Source organism: Poecilia latipinna, unplaced genomic scaffold (genome assembly GCF_001443285.1).
Source record: "Poecilia latipinna isolate Pla-1442-1.1 unplaced genomic scaffold, P_latipinna-1.0 Scaffold646, whole genome shotgun sequence".
In the NCBI taxonomy this organism is placed as follows: Eukaryota; Metazoa; Chordata; class Actinopteri; order Cyprinodontiformes; family Poeciliidae; genus Poecilia; species Poecilia latipinna.
The window spans coordinates 261,267-282,122 of record NW_015113262.1 but is presented as its reverse complement, the minus strand read 5'-3'; the positions used below and the strand labels follow the sequence as shown (position 1 = coordinate 282,122).

The 20,856-nt window shown below is 41.4% G+C and overlaps 2 protein-coding genes across 3 annotated transcripts; one reads left to right on the top strand and one right to left on the bottom strand.

Moving 5' to 3' along the window:
- The first annotated feature begins 1,717 nt into the window (after nt 1–1,717).
- LOC106954325 (transcription factor AP-1-like) lies at nt 1,718–5,246 on the top strand. The gene has a single exon (XM_015043728.1). It carries the CDS (start codon nt 3,644–3,646, stop codon nt 4,628–4,630), a length of 987 nt encoding a protein of 328 aa, XP_014899214.1. The 5' UTR covers nt 1,718–3,643; the 3' UTR covers nt 4,631–5,246.
- Nucleotides 5,247–6,168: 922 nt separating this feature from the next.
- Nucleotides 6,169–13,840, bottom strand: tada1 (transcriptional adaptor 1). Of its 2 annotated transcripts, none has more exons than XM_015043726.1 (8): nt 13,731–13,840; nt 13,281–13,372; nt 13,128–13,193; nt 9,617–9,708; nt 9,215–9,430; nt 8,086–8,237; nt 7,564–7,720; nt 6,169–7,019 (listed from the first exon to the last, which is right to left on the bottom strand). In XM_015043726.1, exons 1-8 carry the CDS (start codon nt 13,802–13,804, stop codon nt 6,867–6,869), a joined length of 1,002 nt encoding a protein of 333 aa, XP_014899212.1. In that variant the 5' UTR covers nt 13,805–13,840; the 3' UTR covers nt 6,169–6,866. The 2 variants fall into 2 exon arrangements, with proteins under 2 accessions (XP_014899212.1, XP_014899213.1); XM_015043727.1 differs by having other exon boundaries at nt 6,867–7,019; nt 9,215–9,427; nt 13,731–13,804.
- Nucleotides 13,841–20,856: the final 7,016 nt, after the last annotated feature.

Genomic DNA, 20,856 nt, shown 5'->3' with positions numbered 1-20,856 from the left:
CATAACCTCTCTCTCTCTCTCTGTGTGTGTGTGTTTTGCTCGGGTGGAGGAATCTCGGACCGTTCCGCCACTGCCGGGAGGCCGATGGCTTTCAGCTTCCGACTGGAAAACTGTGTGCGGAGGAAACAGCTGGCCTTGGCAGAGAGAGATGGGACAGGGGGGGGAAACGCTATTCTCTAAAGGTGACCCCGCTGGGCCAGCTGGAGGGAAAAAGACAACAGAGAAACAGGAAGCATGGCCGTAGCATTGTTGTACTTAGATGGGAAATGACTATTCTGTGGACCTGACACAGGCGCACAGAGACAAATTCAGATACAGTGTATGTCTTAGAAATCTCTAACCTGTGAAGAAAGAGATAAGAGTCTGAGTAGGACGAATGCAGAGGCAGATGTGTTTGCTACGACATAGGAGGCAAAAGAAGTTTATGAGAAAACAACCACTGGAGTCCTTAAAGCTGCAGAGTGGAACTTTTACAAAAATGTGTTGTTTTGTTTCCTATTTATTAAAACTGTCACCATGTCATGGCAGTTTGGTATGAGACAGATAATATGTCATGAAGTAAAACAAACATCCATCTTCTCTCGGTGCCACTACAGTAATCTACAGAAACCCACCGCTCCCAGTCAGACAACCAATCAGAGTCATGAAGGAGAGTCTTAGCACTGCCAATCAACCTCCTGTACGCTGCTCAATGTGCCAACGGTGGAAAAACAAGTTACCGTTACGGGAAAACTGTTTATCCGCCGTAATCTGTGGCTATGCTAACTACCTTCAGCTTTCGTGGCAGGCTATGTTGTCGTGAACCAGCTTTAGCTTAGCAGAGAGCACAAGTGTGATGGACAGCGCTAAGACCCTCCCTCCTGGCTCTGATTGGTTGTTTCTGACTGAGTGGTGAATTTCAGCAATTATTTATTTTTTTGGGGGGTTTTTTCTACAGATTATTTGTCTTATATATTATATTGTAACAACATAACCATAATTCTAACAAACACACTGCAACTTTAAGGTTTTGAACTACTTATATACAACAGGCTTTGCGACAACACTAGCAGTGTTGACTTGAGGCACCTCTGGTTCTCCCAGTTTAACTTAACTGGGGCTTGTTGACTTATTTAGTTGGCCAGAGAAGAACATGTTGAATAATAGAGTGAGGGAACCCAGCCGGACTGGACTGCAGCTACACACAGGCTTCAGGCAGCAGTGCAGATTCAGTGATACCAGAAGGCCTTGCATGTGGGAGTCACAAAAACTGGCCTGTATCACATTTTTTAACAGTCAGAATACCTCGGGTATATGGGCGAACTCTGCATTGTCCTAAGCATCAAGGCCATTGGTTGTTTGCAAAACATACACAATACTATCAGAACTTCCTCTACGTAGAATACACACAGCATCCATACACCTGCGCTTGCCAAACATTGACTGGATTAGAATTCATTAGAACTAAAAAAAAAAAATTAAAATTAAATTCAGTATGAACTGACTGAACTTGTTTTTTGTTTTTTTTGTAAAGTGCGATAAAATCAAATTTGTTGTGAATTAACCCTATAAAAATGTATTACAGCTGAGTGTTCTACAATATTTTGTGGAAATCCATAAATAAAAACCTATGTAAGATTTTCATCTATTTTATATAAGCAGACTAAACAAAGATGATTGTTTCTGCGAAATCATAAGTTGTAAATATTTTTTTTAAAGGAAAACCAGTTTACATCAATACGCTCAAATTTTGTCTTTGTTGTTGTTGTTGAGACGGCTAAACATGATTTACTGACTGGACAAGAAAAGTGTGTGGGATTTTCTGTTACTTTGCTCGGCAGAGCGTAACTGTGTTTCATCATGTAGTAGACATGATTGGGCAAAGATTACATATGAGGTTCCTCAAGGCTCCATCCCGGTGCTACTTTTATTCAAAATCTATTTTTTTCATTAATGCAACTTCACTGGTTCAAAACCTTTTTTTGTTTTTGTAAATTGTGAGAAAAGTAATTCACATTCCCTAGTAGTCGGTCAGCTCAATTATTGGACTTTGTGTGATGTCATCAACCCAAATACTAAAAAAATAAATTAATAGAAAACATACCTTATGAAATCCCTCAGTGGAAATCTACACTTTATCCGTCAGCTGTACTTTTACTGTCTGTCTACAATTTGTTAATAGAAGAAATAAGATTTAATGAAGACAGTAGTGACTTATTTTCCAGTAAGTTGTGTTGTTTCCACAAATGTCTAAACTTATATGAAAAAGGAAATTATGTCTCATCCAAAATGTTGTTACCAAAGTTCTGAGCGGTATTAGGAAATTACACATCCCACAGCAGTCTTTACATTGTGACACGTTTTCTCTTTCTCAGAAAGAGAGATTTTGAAAATCTTCTAATATCACTAAATGAACCAAATTTATTTCAGTTGTTTGCTAGCTAAAAACCACCTGGACCTCTATGGTCAGCAGGGACCTCTTTCCATGGATTCCCAGAACCAGAACTAATAAGCGGGAGGCAGCATCTAGTTTCTGAGCTCCTCAGCTGTGTTGGCTCCTTTAAATCAGGACTGGAAACACAGTTTACATCAGCTTTTCAGCAAAGGCAAACACTAATCTATTTTTTTATCAGCCTCTACTCTCTACTCATTTACTTTTATTTCCATTTTACAGCTTCTTTTTATGCAAAACCTAAACTATGATACACTTATTCTTAAGCACGCACTGGCTTTTGAATGTACTTTTCATGCAAAGCACTTCAAAGTGTCTTCGTGTAGGACTTGGGATAATATTTCCATCTGCGGGTTTGACACAAACTGCAGAACTATGACTGTAAGAGCGTCTTCCCTAGAACAAAAGCACTCTTGATCTAGGTCAGGCTCATCATCTGTAGTTTATGTTTAAACATACTTTCACGTCCGAGCAGCGCTCACTTCCTGAACCGCTTTATCTTTCTATTCCTGACCGTCACTCCCGAGACTTTTGCGCTTTGATACTTAAATTTGCTCCCCTAAAACCTGAGTCGTGGCGTCCATAATCGTATAAAAAGTGTCGTGATCGGGATGGATAAATAGAAATTAAGCGGGTAACTAAATATTCAAAAACACTACGTAATCCCAGAGTACATTGCTGCTGCGCCTTGCATTACCTAATCCCATAAACCCTAGCGAGGAGAGGCGGGGACAGGGCCGGTTGTCGGAGCAACACACATGTCATTAGACGATCCCCGCCCGCTTTCTCGTCTCCAGCCAATCACAGGGCGTAGAAATGACATCATTGTTATTTTCAGTGGGACTGCAGCTTAGAGGTGGATAAAGTTCGTCTCCACGTTGGAAGTGATTGAAAGTATTACCCGTTTTCGGAGTGTTGTTTTTTTTTTAGTTATTAGAACGGGAGGACAATCCAAAACAGGAGGTTTGACGGGGGGTAGACGCACAGAAGCTCGGCGGCGGAAGAAACGTTTTTATTTGTCGATGACCGCACGGTTCACAAAGGAAAACTTTTCTCGGGACGCAAAGTTGTCAAGTGAGTTGAACTCCCAACAATAGGCAGCATCTGCCTCGGGACAGTAGACAGATCGTCACAGAATATACCGTAAAAACAGCAGAAATCGGACTCTTTGTTCAAACTCTACTATTTGGACGGGATTTAGAAGAAAAGTTTATGTCTAGAAAAATCCGTAAAATGGAAGCGACGTTCTACGACGAAGCTGTAAATGCCTCCAACTCCCAGCATGACGGGGCGGCTGTGTACGGGTTCAACCCTAAGACACTGAAACAAACCATGACCCTGAACCTGAACGACCCGAAAAACTTCAAGCCCCAGCTGGGGGCGAAGGCCCTGGACATTCTCACTTCGCCCGACGTCGGTTTACTGAAGCTGGCGTCGCCTGAGTTGGAGAGACTGATCATCCAGTCCTGCAGCGGGCTGACGACCCCCACCCCGACCCAGTTCATCTGCCCCAAGAACGTCAGCGACGAGCAGGAGGGCTTCGCCGAAGGGTTCGTGAGGGCCCTGGCTGAGCTCCACTACCAGCAGATCCCCGCCGCCCACCCTGACGCTCAGACCGGCGGGACTAGCGGGGTGGCACCCGGCGCGGCTCCGTGCGAAGGCGGCGGGATTCCCTACAGCTGTACGGTGCGCACGGAGCCGCCCGAATACACCAACCTGGCCGGTTTTAGCCGAACCGTGGGCTCCGCGTCCGCACCTGTCGCGGAGAGGCACCCGCCGACAAGTTATCCGGGAGCCCCGCAGCCGCCACACAACCACACGGACCACCAACTGGCGGCGGCGGCGCAACAGCAGCAGCACCCGCGGTTGCAGGCGCTCAAGGAGGAGCCGCAAACGGTGCCCGAGATGTCCGGCGAGACGCCTCCGCTCTCCCCGATCGACATGGAGACCCAGGAGCGCATCAAGGCGGAGAGGAAGCGCATGAGGAACAGAGTGGCCGCGTCCAAGTGCCGAAAAAGGAAGTTGGAGAGGATCTCCCGACTGGAGGAGAGGGTCAAGAACCTGAAAACCCAGAACACGGAGCTGGTTTCCTCCGCCAATGTCCTTCGAGACGAGCTGGCTCTGCTCAAGCAGAAGGTCATGGACCACGTCAACAGCGGCTGTCAGCTCATCCTGACGCAGCAGCTCCAAGCCTACTAGGCTTCGGAGACTGACGGAGCCAACAAGGGACCAAATGCAACTTCAGATGGCTGCTTGAGATCTTCCATCAACTTTTTTCCCCCACTCCCGACAGCACATGGACACGAACTGTTTTTGGCTTGGTCGGTGTAAAAGGAAGCCAACAACTGTTGTGCTGCAGACACACGCACACAGCTGAGTGAAACTTTTGCTCCTATAGTCTGCCCACTTTTGAATTTCACTACATTTTTTTTTTATTTCTACAAGAACTTGTAGGTCACGCGTGGAAAATATGCACCTCATTACAGGAACTGAGGTGGCGTGGGATAAAGCTGCACACGGCGAAACACAATGACAGCTCGAGTTTAGCTCTGGAGCTCGCGCACCATTTAAAGAAAGAAAAAAAAACACTAACAGCTTTCACACCTTCCAGACGGTTTTTATTATCATTATCTTCTAGGTGTGTGTAGCTTACTGACAGCTGCCTTACTTTCAGAACACTCTTGTTCATACGACTTTTTAATACGTGTGTAACTTGTTAGCCCTAAAAAAAATAACTCTTTGTAATATTTGTACGCTGCATTTTTGAGCACTTAAATGTAAATAAGGCTAAATGAATAAAAGAAAAGTTCAACATATATGCTAGCATTTTTGTCTAATTTATAAGGAACGAGAAGCAAGCGGCTTTTGTTATTCCAGACTCGGGAACAGACGGGACCTTGAGTCATTCTGTGGCGTGTCAAGCGCGAGCGCTCATTGGATAGAGCCCGGCTTCCGGAAGTAAGCCGCAGGGAGCCCAAATATGGGAAGATGACTCGGAGGGCGCACCGGGAAGGCTGCGCGTGGCTGAATCACTGGCCTCCCCCGCCCCTCTCCCCACTCTGCTGCTGGTGACTCCTACAAGTAACCACTGAAGCAAATTCAGCTCTGTTTACACACTTAAGTGCGTAGTAAAAACGCAATGTATAATTTAGCTTAAACAAAATGACTTTTATTTATAACTATGTGAAATATATATATAAAAAATAGCACAAAAAAAAGTATGAACACATGTACAATGTAAAAACACTGAGGATCACCAACACTGCCACTAGAAACTAGTAAATATTATGAGACATTCTGGATATTATGTTTCAAGAGGAGTTCAATGCACACTGTAAACTTCAGCTGTTCTCCAGAGCAGATTCCAACATTTACTCTGAACATCGCAGATGTTGAAAATATTTAAGCATTTTCTGATATACAGTACTTTACTGAAGTATTTTTTTAAACCAATTTAACAATTTTCACATCAACATTGCAACCTAAAATCTTATAGTACTTTGCTAGAAAGTTCTGTGATTTAATCCTAATTTGTCAACGGAAGACCTTCTATTTTACAACTAAAAATCTGAGAAGTATGGTGCATAGCTTTCTGCTGCAGCTAAACCTGCGGAGGTATAATGGTGCCAACATGTTTCATCTGTTTAAGGTGAGATTAAATTATTTGTAAAGGTGGGGGGGAAAGTATTTGCCACACTTCACAATTATGTGTAACTATGTGCTAACAAAAAAATGTTACTTAAATTAATAAAGTAAAACAGGGGGGAAAAATGGAACTTTGTGCTATTTAGGAAGAAGTAATAAGAATAGTACACAACCAAAGCTGGAGGTATAGCTGACAAATTGAATCTGTTTTCAAGATTTTTGTTTTGTATTTTTATCTAATTTCTGATAATTAACGTTCCTTGCAGGTTTGTAAAGTTGATGGACATCGTTTGGACATGCAGGATGTGACCTGTTATCCCTTAAAGCAGCAGGTTAGATTTGAAGAAGTTCCCGCATGAAATCCACGAAAAGCATAATAGTATTTTTGGACTAATTTCTGGTGCAAATATCTTAGTACACTTGAAATAAGACAAAACTACAATATTTCCACTAAAAACTAGACCAAAAACACTTGAACTTGACTCTTGTGTTTCATTTGCTCCTATAGTTTAAAACAGATTAAATTATAGCTATTATAACCAATTGATTCCTATTGTGCAGTCAACAAGTAATTAAAGTTGGACAGGTAAAGTTTTTACGTCATACAGACGACAGCAGTGTTCCAGCTTCCTGGTTTTCCTCTTGCTCCATCTTCTGTAAGCCACAGGTATTATCCAAGTCTTTCACTTCCTGGAAAACACTTTTTCCCCCCATGTGGCTGTTGTGGAGATGGGACTGATTTCCAGAGACGGGCTCAGTCCTACAGTTTGGTGAGAAGAGAGTCAGCCTCTCAGCTGACCAGCATGCCCTCCTTACCGGCCAGTCTCTGCCTGTGTATGCGGTCCTGCTCCAGTTCCTCGTGGCTGGGGTGCCAGAGCTGGACCAGGATGCGCTCCATGTTGAGGGCGTACATGGTGTGGGAGGGCATCACGCCGCGATGAACCTGCGCCACACAGATGTTACACGAAGCGTTAAAAATCTGAAAGCATGCTAAAACAGCCTTTCCTCATCACTCTAGGAAACTTTAGGTTTACTCTGTCAGTGTGAGAAGACGGAGCAAAGGGGATTGATGATAATCAGTTCAGAAAACTTCATACTGGCAGTGGCTGAGGTCAGGCCACTATAGTCCAACTGTGTTTTGTGTTAAAATTATTAAAAGTATACAGGAAATTAAAACTATGACTTGGTAATTATAAGTTATTGGAAGACATTTTTTTTAAACTTCATGTAAATCCCAATTAAGCAATTAGCTATTGTCTTAGTCTTGAAAAAAGTTGTTTTAATGCTGATTACATTCAGAGTCGACCCAAAAAATAAGCAAACTAAGCAGCTGCTTCGCACCCCCCCTGCCCCCTCGAGCCCAAATTATATTCTACTCAAGGCCCCATCCTATCTTGAGCCGGCCCTGGCTATTTTTAAAAGTAAAGACAGATAAAAGAAACACTTTCAGCTCATATATGCAGACGCATTTTTGCTGATCTTCGTACCTTTAGCGCTTCCAGGAGGTCAAACATGCTGATTGGAGGAAGCGGTGCAGGTAGCATGTCAGAGGAGCAAGCAAGCAAGTGGATGGCTTTCTGCTCGGCATCGTCGGGGGACACCTGAGGCGGCGGGCAGGCAGCAAGAGACGCGCTTGGAGGAGGACTTAAAAAAAAAAAAAAGCAAAGGAAAACACACAAAAATAACTAATAAAAGCAGTTGGTTCTGTATCATCATTAGGCAGTGGTGTCAAGAGCTGTTTTTTTTTGTTTTTGTTTTTTTTTACATATTTTTATCAATCAAATCAGAGCAGTTTTAATCTATACTCTGCTAAATTACATCAACGTGGAAAAAGATTCCACATCACAACAGATAGAAATTAGCGTTTTTGGCTAAATCTGGTGCATTTATAGAAATATCAATTAATGTGCGTTGTCCCTAGGAACATACATCTGATCTTCATGTAGCCCAAAACCAAAAAAATGAGTATGACGCCCCTGAGTTAACTAGAAAACGTTGACGCTCTCTACCATTCGCTGATGCCGTGGTACGCAGACAGGCTGTTCTTCAGATAAGGCCGAGGCGTGACGTCGGTGCCGAAGGCGTAGGGGAAGTGTCCGTCACGTAGCCGGTACGCCTTCCTCCGAGTGATCACGGCGGTCAGGACGTCTTTCAAGTGGTGCTGAAATGAGAGTTCGGCGTCAACGCATGAGCAGGAGGAAAACGGTCTCCGTTCGATGATTTACGCCAAGCAAGTTGAAGAAACAGGATGCGACATTAGTAAAAGAAGTCCGATGTTTTGTGGTAAATGTATTTCTAAAGGTGCTAGTGACGTGAAATTTTCAGCAGGTGTTGGTAAATACCCAAGCAATCCGTACACAGAAAGAAACCCAAACAAATAAGTTCAGAATTGAAGTTATGTGTAACAGTGCGACATGAGACTTAAGATTATCTTATTCAATACTAGAAATACGTAAAACAACAACAGCCAACAGAATTCCTTTTTTTTAGATAAGGAAAATATTTTATGGCCCAAAATTCATCAACCGCATTTGTAGCAAAGCGTTCATCCACAACTGAAAAATCCTTCTAATGTCGACACGTGAGCCCGTTCTGCTCGACTTCACATCACTTATGGAGCTAATGTGTTGATTGCTTTTGGATTGATTGATTGATTCTTATATAACAAAGGAAGATTTTTACAGGTTTTGAACCAGGTGAAGATAAAACTGAGGAATTCTGGGTAGAACATATTTACAGACAGGGTTTTTTTCTTTATCTTAAATGCTAAATGTTGATATTTTTGGTAGTTTTGGCTTAAATATGGCTGTGAATATGTTGTTCTTTTAGCAGATGACATTTTTCGAGTCTTAACGCTGGTTGACGATTAATCCGTTACTAAATTAGTTGACAATTACCTGAATACTCTGTTATTTTACACTATTACACATTACTTTAATTTCTTTTGTTTGTTTGTTTCCTTCTCTTTAGGGACTGCCAACACTTCAGTGAAAATTTGACATCAAAACCACCTTCAGAAACACGTCTACATGTAATATGACAAATTCTGCCCGATGCTTATTTTCCCCGCCGTATGTGATGGAGAAAGTCGTTATCATACGATGTTTGTCAGCAGGCGTATGGATGACGAAGGCCCACCTCTACAGCGCAGACCACGGTGCTGATGGCGTCTTCTGTGACGTTGTCCAGCCCCATCTCGAAGGCGGTGACCATCATGCGGGCCTCCAGCTGGCCCCGGGTCGGCAGCAGCAGCGTGTGGGCGCTCAGCCGCAGCTCCTCCTCCTCGCCGCCCGCCTCCCGCGGACTGAACGGCTGCGCGCCGAACAGAGGGTTCTGTGGCTGGAAGCGGTGCTGCGGGGCACCCAACGCAACATCGCAACGAGACGGTGAGTCAACTACTAAGCGTGCAGTGAATCATTCATCACCTGTCCCAGACGTTAAAAACAACCGCTCACGATACAAACAACTGACTTATCTGAACTGTGACATCCTCTGAAGTGAATTTGGAAAAAAAAAATAAGAAGAAGAATGAGGATTTACGTCAAATTTCTGCCTGGAGGAACACTTCTTCTTTCCTTTTGACTTGTCAGACTTTGAGGTGCAGCTTTGCCACTGCATGGAACCGGGGCCCTCTAGAGCACAGAGAAGGAAACACAAGAAGCATTAATAACTAATGGAGAGTAGGCAAGCGAGAGAATACGCTCTTAAAACGGGTTATGACTCATGAACAAAGCAATGGAAAGAGCCTTGTAGTGGCGTCACACAAGTCATGACACACATCTGCAGTCTGAACTGAACTTGGATGTTAGTTTATTATCTGCAACAAACTAAAAGTCCCGTACGAAAAAATAAGTATACCTGGCACGCGCATACATTTTCACAAAATGTTAGAGATATTTGGTTTTCAGGTGAAATCCATGGAAAACAGAAAAAGTTCACAGGCCAGGGACATTACAGAATACAAAAAGAGAATTAAAGTAGAAGCGTACACTTGTGTTTTTCCAAAGTCAAACAATACGTCAAGCAAACAAAGGTTGTGGGTATGCCACAACAAAAAATCTCCAGTGTCTTCACGGCGTCCATAACGTGTCATGAGCTCTTGGTCGTGACGACGACGTCTCACGTTGTTCACAAGTCGACTCAGGCTACGTTCAGACAGCTGCTCTTAATGCTCCATTCAGATTTTTTTTCTTTTCTTAAGTTGGATTTTGTTTTTGTTTCCTGGTCGTTCATACCACTGATTGATGCGACTGCAATCAGACCTCTACGTGAACGGTTTATGTTCCCAAAGCGAGCCGAAGAACTCGTTTTCGGCCCGTTGACGTCACACACCGGCGCTCGGTTTCTGAAAGTGATGATGGCCGCCTCGGTTTCTGAATTGATTTTAAAGTTTATTCATCAACTGGAGACAGCAATAGGATTGTCACAAAAATCATCAGATGAAGGAAGTTGAATTAAAAAAAAAAAAAAAAAAAAAAAAAAAAGCACAACTAATAGAAACGGTGTTTTGTGGGGCATTACCTGCAACTTCTGTAGAGAAATCTGTTTGGATGCATAGTCATAGCTAAGAGTGGTGGGTTTGCGATGTGATCTGCTGGAGTGGAAAAGACTTCTTTCATATTTATGATATCTTTCAGCCATCGCTTAAGTCCAGTGGAGAATTATGACGTGCGTCGATCACGTAAACCGAATCTTTCAGTCTCTTTGTATCCGTGCTGCGACCTGGTAATGAAGCTCTGTGGCCCCGTCTGTCAGACAACATCCTGTTTGTGACCTTGTAATGGTAAGTCCCTGGCGATCAGTTGCTAGGCGTCGTCTTGGTCTCTTGGGTGTCCAAATACAATACGTGCATATTGGCCTATTCATGTAACAGACACTCGGCGTGAATTTTGCTGCTGAGCTCCTTTTTTAGAGAGCAAAGAGTTGTGCAAAACCTGTGCATTCAAAGGTTTACGTTGAAGTAATCTGGAAACTTCATAGCGCGTTTTGGGTTAGTCCTGAAAATTCACTCGAAACCCGAATATGTGAGCAGTGCTAAATCGACAGCAACTTCAGACGTAGAGACGAAATGCCTTTGCGTGCAGCAGCGGAACGAGCGGGGGTGTCCGGGTGGCAACGCAGGTTTGATGTATGGAGGGTATTTCCTAGTTCTCTCCCTGGACTAAATGAAACCGAGACAGATTATGAAACTTACTCAGGCGCCACACGGGTTTAAGGTTATGGATACAGGGATAAAGTGGGAATTTAGAAGACTAAACACAATCATAAATCTAAGCGGGAAACCATAATCCTGAGATCATTGGAGAGTTTGATTGTTTACAGAAACTGAAAAGAACACGACTGACGTCGGACGGGTGAAAAAGAAAGCAAGGCTACTCACTATCTTATAAAGGTGTTATTTCTAAAGCAAAACAAGACCAGAGCAACATGAGAATTAAACCACCAGTAGACTGGAGATCAACAACAGTTGACTTCATAAAATCTTGTTGTTTTCTTTTGAGATGCGTCTAAAAGCTTTGCTCTCTTTCTGGCCAGTTTTACAAATATCTGATTATGGGAAGACTGAAAAAAAATTCAAAAAGAATAAATTGTGGTTATTTCTTATGCATACAAACATTTTCTTCCCAAACTAGCTTGTTGGACACATAAAAAAAATTCAAATTGGAATCGATCAACTGATTTGAAAGACTTGGTCACTTTCTCAGTTATGCTGGTGCAACTTTGTTGAAAATACAAGCTGGAACAAGGTGTGGCTACAACCTCTTGACTGATAACATTACTATTCAGTTCAATTTTAAAAAAAATACTATATTGATCTCAAAAGGAAATTAAGTGTTGTTGGGACTCATTAACTTAAATTAATTCCTTCTGTGAGAAGCAGAAAGTATGGCCAAACAGATTTGTACAATTATTTTGTTGATGCTATTAAAAAATACAACATGCTTTGGAAATCAGTTATCCAGTTGATTTTCTGGTTAAACACACCCTGGATTTATTCCATGTTGTCTGCGTACACTGATGATAATAGCAACCTAAGCACTTGATCTTAAGTGATTATCCCAAATAAAGTTGTTGTTTTTTTTTAAACCAGAAATAAATCATTTGTTTCTCAATTTAAGCTCTTTGATTTATTTCTTTCGTTTTGTGTATATACCGCTAAGCTCAATATTCTTCACACGCCTCTCCCATAAAAAATTAGATGTAAAAAATACTTTAATTCAATCAAGACGTTTGTTTCTGTTTCACACAGTGTTGAAAGTGAAGAGATTTCTTTTTTCTTGTGCAATGTCAATGATATTGGTAAATGGTTGAACAGCAGCCGTATAATTATTAGGTAACAGCCCAAATTTTTATAATTGTGTGTCCTGGTGAATTTCTTAATGTGTTTGGAGGTTTTCTGATGTTTCATGATAATTTCTAATCAGTTTTATTACAACCCCCCAATAATTTTCTGAACAATTCTGTCAGTTTTCTGATGGAAGTGACTGTCCAAACATTATGAAACTAGGAAATGTTTTGCATTTGACAGCTTGATCCAAAATGCTTTCAATGCCTTTTATTCTGCGTTGAATAAAATAAGACAGTGATGAATCTTACAGTAATGAATATGAAGATGTCGATGTGCGCTGACAGCTTTGATGAACATTTCATTAACTGTAGTAAATCTTTTCTACTTTTTAAATGCCACAAAAGGTTTGACAGTCATGCCTGTAAACCTTTGAAATGTTTTAAACAAAAAAGTTTTCTGGTGTTTAGTATATAGAGATAATTTGGGTAGTGACTGACCTAAAACCAGAGACGTTTGGTCAGATTTAACTTCAGGCAATGAGAGAGAAAAAAATTGCATTATGTGTCTTGTTATTCAGTTCATGCAAATATCTTGTTTCTCCTGTAGGTATTGTTAAATAAAGTTATATGAGGTCAGATTTTTACCTTATCTACAAAACCCATTAGTAAATAAATAATTTGTAGCACGCAAGTCAAATTGTCTGACATTTTGGGGGAATAAAATGCTCTAAAGTTTGCACGAACCCTGATGCATCAAACTCACCTGGTGTAGAAACAATGATCTGACATCGTGTAAGAATGGCCAACAGGAAGTCGTTGTGAAAGTGGACTGGGATAGAAAAGAGAACATCTTTGATAAGCCACATTGCTTTTCAGAAAACATTAGAAAGGAAAGCAGCTTCTTCTGCACACCAACCATTCTCCTGAGGCAACAGGCGACGTGCCTCGACGTCAAACTCTTCTTTGCTAATCTTCTGTTTGAACCACAGCTTTAGGTTAGCCCAATAACTGCAATTACAAAACAAATTAGGAATGAGAGAACTTTAAATAGCTACAATTAATAGCTTTTTTTACGTTAAACAAGTTAATGACACATTTTAACTAAAATAAAACAGAAAGAGCAGACGTTTATCAATCGTAGCAATACTCGGAAGGCACAAAAATCCTCAAAAAAAAGTCAAATGGATACTCAGTGAGGAATGAACTGCTAAAAACATTAGCTAGCTAATGCTAATAGCTAAATGCTAGCCAGGTGCTAACATGCCGAGATGCCTCAAAATAACTATATGATTTTTCTGCGACATGGGAATGGGGTGCAAAGCAAACCCCACAGAGAGGAAACTCATCAGCAGCCTGCTCATCTTACTGCTTCACGTTATCGCCGATGGCATTCGTTAAATTCTTCTTCGCAATCTCCAGCTCGCTAGCGTGAGCCGCCATAGCGTCAGAAATACGTCATCACCAAGCGACGCAAAGGTTTTTACAAACTTTATTCAAAATGGAAGTTATTTAACAAAAAAAGATAAAAATTTTAATCTTGTACGGTTTTTTAGCCGATATATAATTACTAGCCAATTGATAGGTGACAGTTGTGTGTTTTTTATGTTGGTTTCCGAACAAAAAGAAAGTAACTGGTGTTTACAGATGAACCTTAAAAAGTATGAAGGATTACCTAGTCATTACTTACATCTTGTGGCAGAATATGATACAAAATTTCCCGTTGATGTTCAGACAAACCTATCCTTTCACCCCTTTTTAAATTTTGTCGGGATTCAATTTCAATGTTCAGTGTATTCTTGCTTTTTCTTTTGTTTTGTTTTTGTTTTCTCTTTTTGATAGACTAACATAAACTAGTGCATATAAAAAGTTAAGTAAATAAATGAACTACAAAACGAAATTTAATTTAATGCAACGAGTTGCCTTGAGAAATAGTTGAATACAAAATACGAAACACAAGAACAGTTTGAAATTTATCAATAGGTTTGTGAAGCTTACAACACGTCCTTACAATTATTTGTGTCCAGAAAAAAAAAGAAAGAAAATATATGGCCTGTCTTTAAATCTCTGGAGACATTTTGAATTATCTGAAGATTTCTACCCAACATGTAATATTGTAATTATCTTCTGTTTTCTGATCCCCAAAACATGAAACCAAACTTAGCGATATCCCGCTCCACTGATTGATGACTATGGTAAGGATTTTTCAAATAACGTTATCCTTTTGCTATGATTTAGGTTGGCTTTTTACTGAAATCTACATAAAATTCTATAAGAATAAACTTTTAAAAAAAGTATATTCTTATGTATGAATATACAAATGTATGAATTCAAATACTGAAGATGATTTGCTGTGAATTTTCCGATGCTTTCCAATTTTACCGTAATTAATACTATGTGCGATTACCACATTTGCATTTGTAATACAACTTCTCAACCACCAGATGGCGGTATTTCCTTTCAGTTGGCACGGGTGTTTGGTAGTCATCCTTGCCCAAATGTGGGCGTCTATCTACCTGTTGGGGTCCGTCTGTTCATCCAGTACAGGATGGATGGATCCATCCATCCATCCAGAGTGTCAATGGTAGCCTGGTCAGAAATCTGAGCCACCTCAACTGTGGCAGCTTTACTCTAAGTCCCAGAATGAGAGAGACCATGTGCAGGCCTGCTGGACTCCTCTGAGCTCTGGGAACAAGTTTGACTTGGAGTTCTTGCTTGGATTAAACAAGGATAACCTTTAAAAGCATCCCAAGGGACTCTGTCGTTCTGCAGTGCCGCCAGGGTCAAGCTTTGTCGAAATGCAAAACACATATGTGGACAGGAGAACCATGCCTGGTTGATTGGTTGCCTCCTACGCACTGTTGTAAAATACCAAGGGGAATACATTCTAAAAGTGATAATGAAATGACTTCCAGATTTAGTCACAAAACTCTGATGTAAATTGTACTAGAAATAAAACTTGGACTCACAAATAAAAGCCTTAGTACACATTGGTGTGCTAGAGGCCTTTCTGGGCCAGAAAAGAGATCATTCCTGACTGTTCCCTGAACCACATTAACACTTAATCTGGCTTCTTCGAATGCAAGGACATTCGATGCTTGACATTTCCAAATGTTTCACCTTCCACAATGTTTTTGCTGCTAACTTTAATCAAATGGGAAATATGCCTTTTCAGTCCCCTGAGGATATTTTTCTTTTCTGATTTCATAGCTTTCCTACTACATAAAATCCAAGCATCTGTCAGCAATTTTAATGGAATTAAAGTAGCTGTCTGCTGGAATATTTGAACAACGTCCCCCTTGCTAACCATTCCGCATTCCTGCCCTGTTCAATAGTCAGTCACATCTGCCGCTAATGTGGAATGCGGCAGCAAAAATATACTTCTTAAAGAAGAGATTAAATGCTATTTTTCTTCTAGCATGGTCTATATTTGGAATCCTGTTGCTCCTCTGTACTGGATGTAAAGTATTTCTGCGGTTCCTTCTGTGGTCCTCCGCGGCCCCTCGGGTTCATACCCCTCTCAGGCAGCTTAGGCCTGATTGGGAGGCCCATTTGTTTTTACTCTGTTTCAGCCATGGTACAAAAACAGTCGCGTAGTCAGGGTGATGGCTTCTCTGGCTCTGCATCGGCAGGCGGTCATGAAGTCTTAAACAGAACGCCGTGACTCACGCCATTCATCACAATAAGTGGGGATCATACAGCCAGAACACATACAGTTAATAGTCTTACTGTGGACTGCTTGTGGGTTTCTCACGTCAGTGAGCAAGTGCTGACTCCACAGTGTTTTGAGGTCGAAGTTCTTGACAGAGGAGATCCCTTTGATCGTGTGGAGGGTTTCAAGCTTGGAGTCTAGAATAAACAGCCATGCCGATCCAACCACATTAACAACGAGAACCATCTGACTTGTTCGGTCATTAGCGGATGTGTTTCCGCACAAAACGTTTGTTAATGAGCAAGCAAAGGAGCACGCTCACGGCAGGGCTCTAATTTGAGCCTTGGTGACTTAACTTATCCTGTCAAAATCCATAAATCCATAAAAAAAACCTTAAGAAAATATGAAAAAGTTGATCGTGCAATTATGTTCACCCCCCTCAATGATCAGATATCCCTAAATAATACCTAGTGGAACCAAATACCTAGTTAGTGACAGACTGAGAGATTTGTTTTTCATCTCTGACATTGTCTTAAACTGGTTCACTTCTTACCTATAAGATCTTTTTCTGTTCTTATGAACCAGGTTTACTCACATAGTGCACCACTGTCTTGTGGGGTACCTCAAGGTTCAGTGTTGGGCCCTATCCTATTTTTATAGCATTTACATCCTTGGGGGTATAGCCTAAAACGCTATGTTGATGACATACAATTGTATTAATCTTTTCAACCATTCAGCTGTCTGTCCGACATCACAATGTAGTTAAATGCAAACAAAACAGAAACTATTTTTATTTCCCCCCTGATGAAAAAAAGTCTTTAAATCAGGAACTATCGCATCTTTAGCTCGTATTCTGAAAACTGGTCTCACAAATCTGGGTGTCATCATTGATAGTACCTTATTATTTGACAGTCACTGTAAAATGCTTGCTGGAAGTGTTTTTATCATTTACAAAGCATCTCCTAGCTGAGATCACGTGTGTCACAGACTGAGGAAGAAATGGTTAGTCATGATCTCATTTCGCTCCTCTTAGACTTCAGTAATAGTTTAAACGGGCTATAAAGCAATATACCAAGCTAGAAAAATCTCACAGAGAAGCAAGTAGTTTGACACAATTATAAACCTACCAAGACTTAGTAGGTTTCTCCAACACATATGTTTACAGATCAGACAAGCAGAGAAATAATCAGAGAAATAGCAAAGAAGTTCCTAGTAACTCCTGAGGAGCTGCAGAGATCAACAACTTAGGTGGGAGAATCTGTCAACAGATGTGGACAGCGGTCGCGTTGAAAGCCACAGGATGCCACAAGCCACTCCATGGGACACAGCAAAACCATGGACAAAACTCATCTGGACCAAAATTTTAACTTTTCTTCAGTAGAAATAAAGGAGGCTGGTCAGGGTCGACAGGAAGAAGACTTGAGACTGGGGGTGGAGGTCCACCGTCCGGCCACGGCTACATTAGGGTGGATCAAAGCATATTTGTTTGTTAGAGTGGACCGATGATGCATCTGTGGTGAGACTTAAAAAGGTTCTTTCCATATGCTTTCCATCCAATCTAACCGAGCTTGAGCTTTTTCGGAAAGAACAATGGGCAAAAATGTCAAAGCTGGTAGAGAGTGACACATACAGTACCTCAAAAGACCTGCGGTTGCAGTTGCAGTGATAGCTGGTTCTGTGTTGTATTGGCTAGATCTGATTGTGTGACTTTTATTTGTACGACGTGGTGAAAACCTCCCCCTGGTGAACTACTTTGTGCAGCTCTGTGAGGTAAAGTGACAAAACAAACCTTCAAAGGATGTGAATACTTTGCCTTAAACTCTTATTCACAGATAAATAACTGGCGCTCCATCATATTAAGTACTGGGAGTGAGAACTGAACCTCTCGGCTCTAAAGTGAGCCTTTTCCAGAACCCTCCACATAATCTTTTTTTATGTCCTTTTTTTGTACAGGTTTCTGGTAATATCTTAACTCTAAGGGAGGACTCACTCCCACAGATTTGTTTTTTTTCCACCATTCCCATCAGGGTAGACATTTTTAAAGAAAACATCTTCCACATCCTGCCTGTTGATTTTGCCGTTAGACTCTCCACTGCACATCGGAGGGTTAATGAGTTGCTCTCACGGACAACAGCAGATCTTTTTCTGGCAGCGAACCGTCCCAACATCTTCCGACCCCTGCGGTAAACTCTGTAGACTGGAAGCTCCTCTCGGCGACAAGGAGGGCTTTCAGCTCAGAAACCTGCAGCGTTTCTCGGAGGACCACACCGCAGCGGCGGTCGGCCATCCTCCGTCTGTCGGCCAGCGATCGGAGGTGGTGAGTGTGGTCCTTTCAGGGGAGCCAAGGATGTCACCTCCACTGTTCCAGGGTCTGGGCTGTGTAGGGGGCTTGGTTTTCGCGGGCTACCCGTGCATTTCCATGCCGTTTAAAATGCAAAGGCTCGGCCTGTGTGCTGGGCGAAGTTAGTGGAAAAATGGACCGACAGCTCCAGAAGTTATGGAGCAAGCCACACAGCGGCCCCATCGCTGACGGAGCACCAAAGTAGACCCATTCCTAATTACAAGGAGAGATTTAAAGGTAGTGTATGTAACTTTTATATAAAAACATATATATATATATTAAGTTTTTTTTGTCAAATTTGCTAAAACTATCGCTATGTTGTGACTGTAATATGAGACAGATAATCTGTGGAAGAAAATTGAGCTCCTCTGACTTCTCCACATGGTCCTGCAATTATCTACAAAAATACATAGTTCCATCGTTAACAACCAATCAGAGCCAGGGGGAAGGGTCCTCGCACTGTCAATAATTTCGTGTATGCTCACAACCTCCACCTTGCTCTCTGCTATGCTACAGCTAGCGGTGCTACTTAGCATGGCTACGATGATGGCGGATAAATGCTTTTCCTGGAACTACGGCCATTAGCAGTAGTAGCACTCGAAGAAGGTGGAGGAGCTCGGTCTTTTCACAGATTATCTATGTCAAAACTGCAGTACGTAAAGTTTTGGAAAAAGTTACGTACTGCAGCTTTAAAGATCAGGTTGCTTAGGTCTGCATCTAGCAAGTCACATCTTCTTGTGCCTACAGATTATCTAGAATGCCAGAGAGCAGAAGATATTTTCCTATCTTTTTTGGAGTATGCTAACACCTTATGAAACCAGTTCATATGCTTTCATCGCTATTATATCCAAATTATTCAAAAACCTGATATTTACAGAGTTGAAACTTTAAGTTCTCTCTGAGGAAATGGATGTTAACTTCTAGTGTTGATCTTGAAGTTATTCACAACCATGACTTTGTGTTTGTTGAAGCACTTCTGGCAACAGTGACAGCCACTAGTCGTACTAGATGTAACTCTACAAGCTTGGCACACACAGAGGATAGTGGATGGCCAGTGTCGGTAGACAGCTACTTGTTGGTTTTTATAAAAATGTTCATTTGGATTCAAGACCTCTTGTCTCTTTGCTGATTATGTATTTTGGTCTGGCAGGCAGATCTAGGTCAAAAGCTTGTGGCTCTAAGCATCTACCGTTTCCAAACGACTGAGACCAAAAGGCTTCTGGGGACGGTCTCTGCTGCCAAAAGTGGGATACCATTTCTCAAATGACAATCTAGTCTTGATGCACTGTAGACAATTCATTTGATTTTATTGCTTAGCTTCAACTCTGAAGTGTGCTGTTGACCATGAGACCCTATAGGACTCAGAATCCATTCCAAATCACGTTCAGTCGGCTGAATTCACCACAGGTAGACTCCTTTCAAACTGGAGGAACGGCTTAAGACATTCTTGGAGGAAAATTTGACCTCACTCTAATTCTTGGCCAGAGTTGTTAGTAAGCACACATGGACTGCTTAAGATACTGCTATATTGGCATACAGCCAACATAGCAGTATCTAATTTGTTCTTCCTTTGGACAAATTATTTACGAGATGCTACAAAGAGGAACCTTGTTGATGGAAAAGACTATCCACCAGTCTTCTGCTGTCCGTTATTGTATTTTCTGAAGACTTCTTTCCTGCACCCTCTCCTTCAAAAGGTTCTTCCCCAAGAGTATTTGACTCACTTTGTGTGCAGATTGACTCATACCCACCTGGACCCAGTTTTGATCCAGCTCTAGGGCTTAGAGGCAGCACAAACCTGTACCTCACTGTTCAGTAGGATATCATTCCAGCTGGATATTTCACCACTTTTCTCATTAAAAACATTTGGTTTCTGGGATGTATGGTTTTTTTAAATAAAAAATATATATATATATATATATATATATGGTTTAAAATTTTCAGTAGGGTTTAGGTCAGACCCAATCAAGTTACTTAATGTTGATTTTTGAAGGAGGAGATTCTTTCCTTACTAACTCCCTTTTTGTTACTAACTCCCTTTTTGTCCATGGTAATGTAATATTTCTGTGAGACTGTGAGAGTAGTTCTTCCAGTGGCTTCTAGTCTGTATTTGGATGGAAACTTGGTGCTGCTTGGGTTGTTCTTGAAAATCCTAACCAATTTCCTTGAGAGTGACATTTTGGGTCGGCTGGTTGAGACGTGGACTTAACTCCCAACTGGATGACATTGAGCACTTTTGGTGAACTTACATTCGGCTTCCTGAATGGCTTTCCCAAAGCTTGCAGACATATAACAAAAATGTATACGCACATTTAAAATGAGATGTAGTATTGCATCATTTTACATTTATGTTCAATAAATTGCAGTCTACGTTCCAATGAGACTTGGAATGACTTTTACATCCTACAGCAGGCTCCTTGAACTAGCCTTAGTCAACGCCCCTGACTTGCTTAGATAAGTAGCCGTGGCTACCTAGCTTAGATACATGTCAGAACTAGATAG